The sequence below is a fragment of the Lynx rufus genome, unplaced genomic scaffold, assembly GCF_022079265.1.
Source record: "Lynx rufus isolate CCGP_SWC_20201006 ecotype Redwood Valley unplaced genomic scaffold, mLynRuf1.p SCAF_7, whole genome shotgun sequence".
NCBI lineage: Eukaryota > Metazoa > Chordata > Mammalia > Carnivora > Felidae > Lynx > Lynx rufus.
The window spans coordinates 121,582,441-121,596,959 of record NW_025814889.1 but is presented as its reverse complement, the minus strand read 5'-3'; the positions used below and the strand labels follow the sequence as shown (position 1 = coordinate 121,596,959).

At 35.4% G+C, this 14,519-nt stretch overlaps 1 protein-coding gene across 1 annotated transcript in view; it reads right to left on the bottom strand.

Annotated features, from left to right (window-relative positions):
- Window positions 1-313: 313 nt before the first annotated feature.
- The window catches only part of ANO4 (anoctamin 4), a 241,617-nt gene continuing 227,411 nt past the window's right edge, over window positions 314-14,519 (bottom strand). Inside the window, exons 25-27 of the mRNA XM_047066400.1 lie at window positions 14,162-14,281; window positions 2,045-2,150; window positions 314-505 (exon numbers count right to left, since the gene is read on the bottom strand). Of these exons, the coding sequence (XP_046922356.1) occupies window positions 314-505; window positions 2,045-2,150; window positions 14,162-14,281 (418 nt within the window). The remainder of the gene's footprint in view (window positions 506-2,044; window positions 2,151-14,161; window positions 14,282-14,519) is intronic.

The following is a 14,519-nucleotide window of genomic DNA, read 5'->3' as shown; positions in this document are numbered from 1 at the left end:
TTTCTGTTGAAAGAGAACTGCCAAACAGGAGTAGAAGGCAGAAAAGAAGGTTTATTTCAGGGAATAATAAGGCCAAGTCATAAAGACTACCAGGCCAAGAGTGTCATGAAGGTAGAGAAGAGTTGCAGGAATTATGTGCAAATGGAAGATAAAGTTAAATTGTGCAATTAAGAAATAAGCTGGCTTGAGAAGCTTCTAAGGAGTTTGACTCCTATCAGTAGAATGATGGCAAGCTTTGATTCAAGGAGTTTAAAGCACTAACTTCAACCCAAGGAGAGGTTTCAGACCATGAGCACACCTCTCACCTACCTGGTCATGGCCACTCATTGTGGTGTGCTTTTCCATTTTTCTTCCTCTCCTTTCGTTCCTTCTGGAGACGCTCCAGTTCTGCTTCGTACATCATTTCTTGAATCAAGTATTTCTCTCTTCTCATTCGATCCCTTAGATCTTTTGGGAGGTCTGGGATCAGATATGAAATGAGGTGCTTTATACAAAACACGAGATGCTAAAAACATAAAGGAGAATACAACAAGTTAGGTTTATTGCCCATCCTTAGTGGAAAGAGCTCTGGGAATTGGTGCAAGAATGCCTCTCACTCCAGGGACATGGAGCCTCTCAAGTGTCTGGAAAGTGGAATGAGGTCAAGGGAGGTGTGTGTGAGGAAAGACGACCATAGGGATAGGTGAGGACCGAACTTGGTCTGATGACACTTCACAGGGAATGAGAAAAGGAATAAGGAAAGAATGTGGAGAACCAGTGGTCAGAGAATGCAAAGGAGAGCCAGAAGTACATATACTGTGGAATCAGAAAACCTAGGGTTGAATCTTGGCTCTGTAGCTTTTATTACTTAAGAGCTGTTTGTTTAGCTGAGAATAAGTCACTCTGAGCTTCAATTTACTCATGTGTAAGATGGGCATTATTGTGAAAATTATAAGAAAATGTTGCAAATACAGATTGCTAAATTTGCTTTGCAAATTTTAATTGTAAGAATTATCAGTAGGCCTAAGGGAAGTTATCATTTCAGGAAGAAACTTTTTTCCGGTAAACTGCCACAAATTCTTTACCTGACTTGCTAATAGCGGAAACTCTAGAATCACTGTCATTTCTATTTGCCTATATGAGGATTATCAGTAAAGTACCAGATGATAATTTAAAGGCTTTCATAATTCTAAAGTATTAAAAACTTTAAAGAGGGACTGAGTCATTGATAAGTGAATTCCCAGGGAAGAACAACTTGTCTTCTCTTAGTTTCCTGGAGTGAAGAAAAAAACAAATGAAAAAGAGGTATAGGAAACTTCCAGTCCAAGTCAAGAGGCAGTCTTGGTTTTTCTTTAATCTGGCTTTTAACATATACAAATGGGTATCAAATTTCCACTTATAAGTATAGTCACAGAAATACAAATGATTTGGGGCATCTGGGTGGCTCAGTCGGTTAAGTGTCTGACTTCGGCTCAGGTCATGATCTCACCATTTATGAGTTCGAGCCCCATGTTGGGCTTTGTGCTGACAGCTCAGAGCCTGGAGTCTGCTTTGGATTCTGTGTCTCCCTCTCTCTCTCTGCCCCTCAGTCCAAGTAATGAATACTTATTTGTGTCTTAAATATAATGTCATGATGACACACAACCAGAGGCTACCACTTGTATAATACCCAGTTCAATGTTTTCCAGACTATAGTCTTTGAACACCTACATCAGGAAGAATCATCTTGGAGAGCTTGTGAAAAGCAAATTACAGACCTGATGTATCTGAATCTCTGTGAGTAGTGATAATAAAACCTACAATTTTCCTAAAGTTGAAGAACAATGGCCCTAGAGTATTAGGACTAATGATTTCTGGTTTATCCATTAACAATCAACAATGGACTTTCAATTATTTCTTGAACAACTCAAGGTAAAAAAGATTTAAAAAATAGGCTATATAATATTACTCTAATACTTCTGGACATATGTAATCACATTGAAAGTTCTCACAGTTGCATTTATGCATTATTCTCAGTTACTTCATTATGGCAAAGGTAGTAAAGGAATTGGTTAAGAGAAGATACCTCAAACACAATGATAAAAGCCAATCGAGCTGCTAGGACGTGCCAGAACTGCAGTGTGTAGCCATAGGGCACCAGTGAATGAGGAGGGTCACGGTAGTCTCGGTATCTACAAATATATAGGAGAATGAATGTTACATTCCAAGCTATGATTTTCCAGACTCCCATATCTCATCCATTCCCACTATGTAGTCCTCATTCATGACAGATGGTTTAAAAAGTTTCTCTCTTCTAGACATTTGTCACTTTACTTGTCCATCCTTTCTTCTTCTGGTAAAAGAATATCTCCTCTCCTCTGGGAAATTATCCATGTGGGTTAGGCAGGGTTCACCCCCTACCCTGACTCCAGCTCAAAAGATGATCAGTGAGAATCTTCACCAGCACTTCTGCTAGAATGGTCATTTAGCGAATTATCGCTACGTCCACAGAGGGTAAAATCCTGGAGCTGCTGCTGGCTATCACAGACTATGTGGAGAGCGCTTCTTTGAGAATGGTAATTTGAACAACTCAGAGCCAGGAGAGAGGCATTGTGTTGGTTGACACTGCTGGAGGCTTGGGATTTAGCCATTACCAATGTATCATCCTGCCAACCTCCCAGTTACCTGAACCAATGACTTTTTAAAAGTCAGTTTATACTGGATTTCTCCCACTTGACAATAGAGTCCTTCCCAACATATGCTCCGACTATAACTTATGAATCAGCATCAAATTCCACAAATATATGTTGAGTACCTACTAGAAGCAAGGCACTGGTCCTAAGAACTTAAACCCATGTAACTCCATTTTATCTTTGCTGTAATGACAGGTGGGGAAACAGAAAAATGACTCTCAATATTATAGAGTTTTCATTAGTCTTGAGCCCAGTATTCTTTTCATTAGCTCTAGAAATGTGTAAAGATCTGGAAGTGCTAGTTCTTCTAACAGTTCTGTATGTAAACGTACCAAATTCCATTGTCTCAGTAAAAATTATGATCATCCAGACTCCTAACCTGGATAGTACCTAACCTCAAGATCAGCACTAACTTATGTGTGAGAATACAAGATAATTCCTATGCAGGCTATCTGTTCTTAAAATTAAGTATAATTGACAGATGATGTTATATTAGTTTATATTAGATGTTATATTGATTTGACAATTCTATACATTACTCAGTGCTCATCACAATAAGTATTGTCACCATTTGTCATCATACAATGTTATTAAACATTGACGATATTCCCTGTGCTGTACTTTTCATCACAGGATTTATTTATTTTGTAACTGGAGGTCTATATCTCTTAATCTCCATTATCTATCCTATCCACCACCCCTCTGACAATCACCAGTTTGTTCTCTGTGTTTAAGAGTCTGGTTTTTTGTTCATTTGTTTTGCTTTTTAAATTCCATGTATAAGTGAAATCATATGATATTTATCTTTTTCTGACTTATTTCACCTAGCATAATACCGTCTACGTCCATCTATGTTGCCGCAAATGGCAAGATCTTATTCTTTTTGTGGCTGATATTCCATTATACACATATAAACCACCTCTTCTTTCACCGTGTATCTATTGGTAGATACTTGGGTTGCTTCCATACCTTAGCTATTGTGAATAATGCTTCAATAAATATGGGAGTGCATGTATTTTTGTTGAATCTGCATTTTCATTTTCTTTAGGTAAATACATAGTAGTAGAATTACTGGATTATATCATATATCTAATTTTTTGAGGAACCTCCATAATGTTTCCCACAGTGATTGCACCAATTTACATTCCCACTAACAGTGCATATGGATTCTCTTTTCTCCACATCCTCCGCCAACACTTGTTGTCTTTTTGATACTAGCCATTCTGGCTGATGTGAGGTGATATCTCATTGTGATTTTGTTGTATTTCCCTGATGATTAGTACTATCTGTTGGCCACTGGTGTGTCTTCTTTGGGAAAATGGCTATTCAGGTACTCTATTTTTTAATATGATTGTTTTCTGGTGTTGAGTTACAGAAATTCTTTATATATTTTGGATATTAACCCCTTATCAGCTGTATCAATTGTAAATATCCACTCCCATTTACTAGGTTGCCTTTTAGTTTTGTTGATGATTTCTTTTGCTGTGCAGAAGCTTTTTATTTTGGTGTAGTCCCATTACTTTATTTTTGCTTTTGTTTCCCTTGCCTGAGGACACCTACCCATAAATATTTTGCTATTCCTGATGTCCAAGAGAATACTGCCCATGTTTTCCTCTAGGATTTTTATAGTTTCCAGTCTTACATTTAGGTCTTTAAAGCATTCTGAATTTATTTTTGTGTATGGTATAAGAAAGTGGTCCAGGGCACCTGGGTGGCTCAGTTGGTTGAGTGTCTGACTCTTGATTTCAGCTCAGGTCATGATCCCAGTGTTGTGGGATCAAGCCCTCCATCAGGCTCCGTGCTGAGCATGGAGCCTGCTTAAGATATTCTCTCTCTCTCTCTCTCTCTCTCTCCCCCCGACTTCTGCCCCCTTTCCCCTGCTCACACTCACACTCTTTAAAAAAAAAAAAAAAGTAGTCCAGTTTTATTCTTTTGCATGTAGCTGTCCAATTTTCCCAACACCATTTGTTGAAAGGACTACCTTTTCCCTATTGTATATCTTGTCCCCTTTTTCATAGATTGACCATATAGGTGTGGGTTTATTTCTGGACTGTCTATCCTGTTCCATTGATCTATGTGTCTATTTTTGTTCTATGCAGAATATCTTTTTTTCCCATAACCATATCATTTTATTCATAAATTTAATCATTTATAAACACATTTGGGCAGATTTGTTCATGAATTTCCTCATATTCATGTTGGCTTCCTGCACACTTTGGCGGCTCCATAATCTTTCCTTTTTTTTAATTTAAATATATTAAATTTATTGTCAAATTGGTTTCCATACAAAACTCACTGCTCATCCCAAAAGATGTATGCAGAATATCTTTGAAAAGAAGCAAAGACTACAAAAATGAGCTGTCACTATTATCACAATTATCATATTAATTATCATTACTGTCTATGGTATATAATAATGTATTACAATTGTTTTGTCAGTAAAATTATGTTTATGATGAGTATCTGGTGCTGAACTTAAGAATGAATCTACTAGTGCCTTCAAGCTGTTGGTTCTCTCTGTAATGATGAGGATTGGTCATTGTCTAAAACACCTTTTTTCTAATATATGATTACATAAATGGTTTCTGTCAAAGGTCCAATTTATTGGGGACTAAAAGTTTGCATGGACTAATCTTTCTAGAAGAAAAATGGCAGTATGCTTTTTATTATACATATGGTTGATTATTAGACAAAAGTATATTTATAAAAGGAGGGAAACTGAATTGTTTCAAGAATCACCCTAACTCCTTAAACCTTTTACACAACAGCATTTGCTAAAACAAAATTCTTTTCAGAACCCACTGCTCCCCTTCCTATTTATGCCTCTGTTCTGCTCTTAACTGGTGCCCTTCATTGTGATTGCTCTATCTCCTAGCTTCTCAGACCTTGTTCAGCTTTTCATTTGAGGAATTTTAATAAATCTTTTCCTCCCCATATCTCTTGTAAATTCGTTGTGTGGAAAATTATGGTTTTCCCTTGACTGTTCCCAAAACCACAATATAGATGTATCATTCTTAAATTTCTGCTACAAGTTTGGTAGTATTAAGTGAATTCATTTATACATCAAATATAACCATTCATTAAATATAAGCATGAAAACTAGAAAGATGAAATACTTTTTTATGACCCAAAGATGATTATCAAACATGACTATTTATAAAATTGTACATATATGCAAGTAGTTTTACCCCACCCCCATTCTGCTGTTTCGTTTTCCATGGTTTCAGTTACCACATCCTCCCTACCACAGTCAGGAGGGAGAGGATCCTGTTGCTGGCTATTGTCACAATGTCAATAGGAGCCTAATGCTAGGTCACAATGCCTATGTCATTTGCCTCAATTCATCTCCTCACATAGGCATTTTTACTTCACATTATCACAAGAAGAATGGCAAGTACAATGTTGTATTTTCATAGAGACCACATTCACATAATTTTTCTTACAGTATATTGTGATAATTGTTATTAGTTATTCATCTTACTGTGACTAATTTATAAATTAAACTTTCTCATGTATGTATGTATGTATGTATGTATATATAGGAAAAACATAGTGTATATAGGGTTTGGTACCATCCACAATTTCAGGCATCCATTTGGGTCTTGGAATGTATCTCCCTCAGATAAGGGATGACTACTGCAATATGCAAAAATGAAAACACTTGTTTTTAGGTGGTGGTCTTAAATTTTAATTTGTAGATTTTTATATTTTAAAAATTAACATTCCTTACATTTTTTAATATTTAGAAAACACTTATACTCATGGCTATGGTGAGTTGGGAATATTTGAGGTAATTTCTATATAGAGATCCAGTTGTTGAGAATATGCATCTATTTGCTCTGCCTCTGTCTAGGATACATCCATTTGTGGATCTATCACAGAGCTCTGCTAATATGTGTCCAAAGGATTGCGATGTTCCTACATTGGCATTTAACTTCTGATTCTTGTTCTTAGGACCTATGAAATTTTTAAAAGTTTCACTTTTCAGAAGCAGCAGGTTTCTGGCCTTCCTACTCTTTTAAGCTATTGTATCACAGTCAAGTTTCTCTCTAGAAAATTCCTTATTGCTACCCTAAGGCAATTAAGATGCAGTGGTGCTAATGAATTTGGCTGTCATCTGCTTCACTGCCCACAGCTATCTCCAAAACTCTGTACTGGAAAGCACACTGAAACCAAGTTTGGGGTCTGCCTGACTTTATGATCTTGGGAAATTCAGGAAGCTTCTCTAGACATCAGTTTTCCCTGGTAACACAATTAGGGTCTCTTTATCTCACCAGGCCCTAATATTTTGGATTCTCCCTCTTTTCTGGTATGAGTTTGCAGATGACTGTTTCAAGGGGAGCTCTCAGTTGATGTGCCAGCCTACTCCTGATCCCAATGGTCTTTTCAATGAGGCAGAGGTCTGAGAGATGCTCAGATGTCATTTGTGCCCCATGTCTCTGTTTTTTGATGTAGTGCTGTTTATTTGATTTGCCAAGTGACAGACTACATGTTTACTTGTGCAAAGAAAACACTTTCCTGGCCCTGCTGTAGAAACAGACAGAAAGCCAAGTTTCAAAGCTAATTGAATCAATGTTTTACTGCTCTAATCTTAATTTAGTATCTTCAAAGACATTAAGTGGTCCAGGAGCATTAATGTTTGGAGGAATTTTTTTGAGTGAGTCACAGTTGTTTTCAGAAAGTAACACTTGTAATTTCTTGGCTTCAGTTTTACATGTGGGAAAGGCAGGATGTTCCCTTTTGACAAGTTAGTGCATTCTGTAAAGCTGCTTTTGTTTCTCAGGAAATGGATTATTGGCTTGCAAGCATATTTTTTTTCCTAGTGCCAGGTATAGTTAATTCGTTCCCATTTTTTAAAAATGTAAAAGTGTATGTACATTTGAAAGAATGATAGTGAACTTCATGTAACCCCATCCAAGCTAAGACCTAGAGCATGGTCAGGGGCTTACAAATGCCTCATTGTCAATCCCAGACACCCTGAAAGGTAACTGCTATTTAATTTTCTTCTTTTCTCTATAGTTGTACTACTTGTTCAAGTGTTCCTAAATAAAACAGTGCTTAGTTTTCATCTGCTTTGAACTCTGTATAAATGAAATCATATAGTGTTATTTTGTGATTGTATCTTTAATTGAGTTCTCAATTCTATTCCATTTTCTATTTGATTCTGTGACACCACTACACTAATTACTAAAATTTTATACTATTTCTAATGTAAAGTACATCTCCCCTTCATTATTCAAAAGTATCTTGACTATTCTTCATCCTTTGCGTTTCCATATAACATTATTTTTGACATTAGGTGCACAGAATTGTCCTACTCCTATATCTCAATTTATAAGTAAACTCATTGGCCCATTTGTGTTTTTTCTATATTTATTTAATACCTTAATAATATGATGAACTCTCATAAATCCACCATGCAACACAAGACTTAAAACATTATCAGGAACTTATCTTCCCCTCTGTATTCCTCCTTTTCCTCATCCCCTTGCTTTCCTTACCCTGAATTTTATTCTTATCATTAACAAATGTTTGTATGTATATTCATTCATTCATATTTGTCTGAATATTATACTGTTTAGTTTTGGTATTGAATTTTCTAGAAAGGATAGTATACTGTATGCAGTCTTCTGAGGCTTTTTTTTCTTTTTTTACTACCATGGCTACTAAGATTCATCCATGCTGTTGCCTATTTATTTCCATTGCTATAAAACAGACCCTAGTATGAATATATTGTGGTTGTTCTATGTAGTGCATGTTTAGATATATTTTCACATATTGGTCATTTCTTTATTTTCTTTCAACTTGTCTAACCATGTAAGTTCTTGAAAAACAAAGCTCAAGTTTATTCAGTTTGGATAAAAGTACTTCTACATTCCATTCTGGGTTTCACCTTTTTTTATTATGAAAAATTATTTTTTCCTATAATGAGAACTTTTAAGATCTACTCTTCTAGCAAATTTAAGATTTGAAATACAGTATTAACTATGGTCACCATGCTGTGTATTACATCTCAAGATTTATTTTATAACTGGAAGTTTGTATCTTTTGACTATGTTCACAAATTTTGCTTTGGTAATTACCAATATGTTCTTTGACTGTATGAGTTTGAGTTTTTTGTTTTGTTTTGATTCTACATATAAGTGAGATCATACAGTATTTGTTTTTCCCTATATGACTTATTTCATTTAGCATAATGTCCTCAGGGTCCATCCATGGTATCCATAAAAGTCAGGATTTCCTTCTATTTTATGGCTGAAGAATATTCTTGTGTGTATATGTGTGTATCACATTTTCTTTACTCATTCATTCATGAATGGGCACTTAGGTTGTTTCTGCATTTCGGTATTGTCTTGACTATGCTACAATAAATGTGAGGGAACAGGTATCTTTTTGAGTTAGTGTTTGGATAATACTTGGAAGAAGAATTGCTGGATCATATAAATTTCTATTTTTTGTTTTTTGAGGAACCTCCATATATTTCCATAGTAGCTGTACCAATTTACATTCTCACCGGCCCAGTGCACAAGGGTTCCTTTTCCTATACAAGCATTCCAAAACTTATTTCTTATTAGAATGGCTATTATTAAAAAGACAACTGTGAAGTGCTATCTCATTGTGGTTTGGTTTGCATTTCCCTGATCGTTAGTGATGTTGACTGGCTTTTCATGTACCTTTTGGTCAGCTGTATGTATTCTCCAGAAAAATGTCTATTTAGGTTCTCTACCCATTTTTAAGTTGAATTGTTCATTTTTTCCATTGTATGTGTTTTTTGTATATTTTGGATATTACCCCCTTATCAGATATGATTGGCAAATATTTTTCCAGTAAGTAGGTTGTCTTTTCATGTTGTTGATGATTTCCTTTGCTGTGAAGAAGCTTTCAGTTTGATTTATTCCCACTTATTTATTTTTGCTTTTGTTGCCTTTGCTTTTGATGTCAGATTCAAGAAATCACCACCACAACCAATGTCAAATAGCTTAATGCCTATGTTTTCTTCTAAGAGTTACATTGTTTCGGGTCTTATGTTCAAAGCTTTAATCTATTTTGAGTTAATTTTTGTGTATGATGTAAGATGTTCGCCCAGTTTCATTCTTCAACATGGGGCTGTCCAGTTTTCCCAACACCATTTATTGAAGAGACCGTCCTTTCTCCATTGTCAATTCTTGGCTCTGTTAGAAATTAATTATGCATGGGCTTATTTCTGGGTTCTCTGTTCTGTTAATCTATATGTGACTGCTTTATGACAGTACCATACTGTTTTGATTACTATAGTTTTACAACATAGTTTGAAATCAGGAACATGATGCCTCCAGTTTTGTTTTTCTTTCTCAAGATTGCTTTGGATATTTGAGGTCTTTGTGGTTCTGTGCAAATTTTAGGATTTCTATTTCTGTGAAAAATGCTATTGGAATTAGGAATTGCACTGACTCTATAGATTAATTTGGGTAGTATGGACATTTTAACAATTCTTTAAAAAAATTTTTTTTTTACATTTAAATTCAAGTTAGTTAACATATAGTGTATTCTTGGCTTTAGGAGTAGAACCCAGTGATTCATCTCTTATATATGAGACCCAGTGCTCATCCCAACAAGTGCCCACTACCCATTTAACACATCCCCCTACTACCTCTTCTCCAGCAACCCTGTTTGTTCTCTGTATTTAAGTCTTTTATTGTTTGCCGCCCTCTCTGTTTATATGTTATTTTTCCTTCTCTTCCCCTATGTTCATCTGCTGTGTCTCTCAAATTCCACATAGGAGTGAAGTCATATATCTGTCTTTCTCTGATTTATTTTGCTTAGCTTAATACACTCTAAATCCATCCTTACTGTTACAAATGGCCAGATGCCATTCTTTTTCATTGCTGGGTAGCATTCCATTGTGTGTGTGCATGCACGTGTATACCACATCTTCTTTATTCATCAGTTGATGGGCATCTGAACTCTGCATAATTTGGCTATTGTTGATAGTGCAGCTATAAACACTGGGGGTGCATGTGCCCCTTCAAATCAGCATTTTTGTGTCCTTTAGATCAATACCCAGTTGTGCAACTGAAAAGATGCTCAACAACACTCATCATCAGGGAAAAAGAAATCACAACCACCTAGAAATTTTGAGTTTCCTCAAAAAATTAAAAATAGAACTATCCTAAAAATTGTTCTAAGCCATGAGCACAGATTATCTTTCCAATTATTTGTATCTTCTATTTCTTTTATCATTGTCTTACAGTTTTTAGTATACAGGTAGGTATTTTACCTCCCTGGTTAGATTTATTCCTCGATACTTTATTCTTTTTGATGCAATGTAAATGGAATTGTTTTCTTAATTTCTCTGATAGTTTGTTATTAGTGTATAGAAAAACAAATGATTTCTGTGTATTAATATTGTATGCTACAAATTTACTTAATGTTTGTTAGTTCTAGCAGTTTTCTGCTGGAGTCTTAGGGTTGTCTATATATTATATAATGTCATCTGCAAATAATGATAATTTTACTTCATTTCCCATTTGGATGCATTTTACATCTTTTTCTTATCTAACTGCTCTAGTTAGGACCTACAATACTATGTTGGATAAAAGTGGCTAGACTGGGCATCCTTGTATTGCTCCTGATCTTAGATGAAAAGCTGTTAGCTTTTTGCCATTAAGTATGACATAGCCATGGGCTTGTCATATATCGTCTTTATTATGTTGAGGTACATTTCTTCTATACTCAGGTTGTTGAGAGTTGTTATTGTGAAAGGACGTTGAATTTTGTCAAATGATTCATCTGTTGAGATGATCATATCATTTTTATATTTTATTTTGTTAATGTGGCATATCACATTGATTGGTGGATGTGGAATCACCATCCTTGCATTCCTGGAATAAATCATTGATCATGGTGTGTGGTCCTTCTAATGTATTGTTGAATTCAGTTTACTAATATTTTGTTGAAGAATTTTACACTTATATTCACCATGGATATTAGCCTGTAATTTATTTCCTTGAGGTGTCCTTGCCTGGTTTTGGAATTAGGGTAATGCCAGCCATGTAAAATGAGTTTGGAGGGGTTTCCTCCTTTTCTAGTGTTTGGAAGATTTTGAGAATTGGTATTAATTCTTTGAATGTGTGGTAGAACTCATCAGTGAAGCTGTCTGGTCCTGGACTTTTGTTTGTTGGGAGGTTTTTGTTTACTGATTCAATCTCTTTACTAGTAATTGGTATGTTCCAATTTCCTGTTTCTTCTCAATTTGGTCTTGGTAGTTTGTATGTTTCAAGAAATTTGTCCATTTCAAAAAAAAAAAAAAAGAAATTTGTCCATTTCTTCTAGGTTGTCAAATTGTTGGTGTATAATTGTTCACTGGTCTCTTATGATCCATTGTTCTGTAGTGTCAGTTATAATGTATCTTGTTCCAGTTTTTTCCCCAGTCTTCTTTTTCTTGGTGAGTCTAGCTAAATGTTTGTCAATGTTGTCAATTTATTTATATTTTCAAGGAAGCACCTCCTGGTTTTATTGATCTTCTCTATTTGTTTTTAGTTTCATTTTTCCTCTGATCTTTGTTACCTTTTCCCTTCTACTAACTTGGGTTTTCATTTGTTCTTTTTTTTTTTTTTTTTTAGTTCCTTGAGGTATAGTTAGGTTGTTTGAGGTTTTTCTTGTTACTTGAGGTAGGCATTTAGTGCTATGAACTTCCCTCTTAGGATTGTTTTTGCTGCATTCCGTATGTTTTGGTATGTTGTAATAATTTCCAAATGTCTCAAGCTCTGTCTGATTACTCCTTGACTTCTTCTTTGATTCATTAGATGTTTGGTAGCATGTTTAATCTCCACATACTTGTCATTTTTTTTCCAGTTTTCTTCTTGTAATTTATCACTTATACCATTGGGATCAGAAAAGATGCTTGATGTGATTTCAATCTTAAATTTATTAAACTTGTTTTGTGGCATAACATGATCTGTCCTGGAGAATGTCTCATGTGCACTTGAGAAGGATGTATTCTGATGCTTTTGGATGGAAAGTTGTACATATGTCTGTAACATGTTGTCTGGGCCAATGTTATTTTATTGATTTTCAGCATGGATGATTTATCATTGATGTAAGTGGGGTATTAAAGTTCCCTACTATGGGTGAATTGCTATGCATTTTTCCCTTAGATTTATTAATATTTGTTTTATATATTAGGTACCCCTTTGTTGGGTACATTGGGAGAAATGTTGTATCTTCTTGTTGGATTGACTGACCCCTTTATCATTATGTAATGATCTTCTTTTGAAAGTCTATATTTAGAACAGACAATATATCCCAACTTTCATTAGGTTTTTATTTGCATGTGATTATCTTTTTCCATCCCTTTACATTCAGTCTGTTTGTGTCCTTACATCAGAAGTGAGCAGCGAATAGATAGGTCTTGTCTTTTTATCCATTCAGCCATTCTATGTCTTTTGACTGAAGAATTTATTTGTATTTAAAGTAGTTACTGATAGGTATGTACTTACTGCCATTTGTTAATTATTTTCTGGCTGTTTTGTAGTTACTCTCTGTTCATTGCTTTTCCAGCTCTCTCCCTTTATGATCTGATGGGGTTTTTTTAGTTGTATGCTTATATTTCTTACTCTTTCTCTTTTGTGTATCTATATATTTTTTGCTTTGTGGTTACCACAACCGTGGTATATGCTGTTACATATAATAACAGTCTATTTTAAGTTGATAATTATTAAAACTTGATCACGTTCTAAAGCTCTACATTTTTGTTCTCCCCCTAACATTTTGTTTTTCATGTCGCAATTTCTATATTTTATGTATCTCTTAACTGATTATTGTAGTTATAAGTATTTTTACTACTTTTGTCTTTTAACCTCATATTAGCTTTATAAGTGATCATTCCTCTTTTTTTCCTATATATTTACCCATGAGATTTATACTTTCAACTGTTTCCTTGTTACTAATTAGCACCCCTTCATTTCAACTTAAAGAAGTCCCTTTACCATTTCTTGTTAGGCTGGTCTAGTGGTGATGAACTCCTTTCCGTTTTGCTTGTCTGGAAAACTCTTTATCTCTCCTTCAATTTTGAAGGACATTGTTGCTGGGCAGGGCATTCTTGGTTGGCAGATATGTTCCTTTCAGCACTTTGAATATATCGTGTCACTCCCTTCTGGCCTATAAAATTTCTCCTGAGAAATCTGATAGTTTTACGGGGGTTTCCCTTGTATATAACAAGTTGCTTTTCTCTTCCTGCTTTTAATATTCTTGTCTTTAACTTTTGACCCTTTCATTATAATGTCTTGGCGTGGGTCTCTTTGGGTTCTCTTGTTTGACTTCCTGGATCTGGACATCTCAGTTCCACCCCAGAGATTCTGTTTTAATTTTCTAGGTCACAGCCCTGGTCAAGAGGAGTTTTAAAATTCTCCAATGGATGTTAATGCATGATCAAGATTGAGAACCACTGCTTTAAACTGCTCAGTCAGAAAGGACTGTCTGAGCAAAACCTCCCCATGGTAGAGTCAGCACAGGTTAGGCTGAGTGCTCACCTGCAGTACTTGAGAGGAGTCCCCGAGAACTCACTGCCATCAGACTCAGGCTCAGATCGGTTCTCAAAGTCAGAAATTCGAAACACAGATAAGCTGGCATTCACATAGCCAACCATGCACCTGAAAGAGAAAACAAATGCTATAATTAGATCTCTGATCACTTCTGCATCCAATTCAATAAAGGCTCTACTTCCTAGAAGCTCTTGCACTTGTAAATGCCTTTAGCTGGCTCTGCCTTGTCACAAGCACTCAGGGCACACCGCAAAATCCTGGGTATGTGAAATCAGGAACAAGTCATTCTTTTATTCTGGTACTTTTTGTTCAAAATCATCATATAGAACATCACTGCACCAATCAC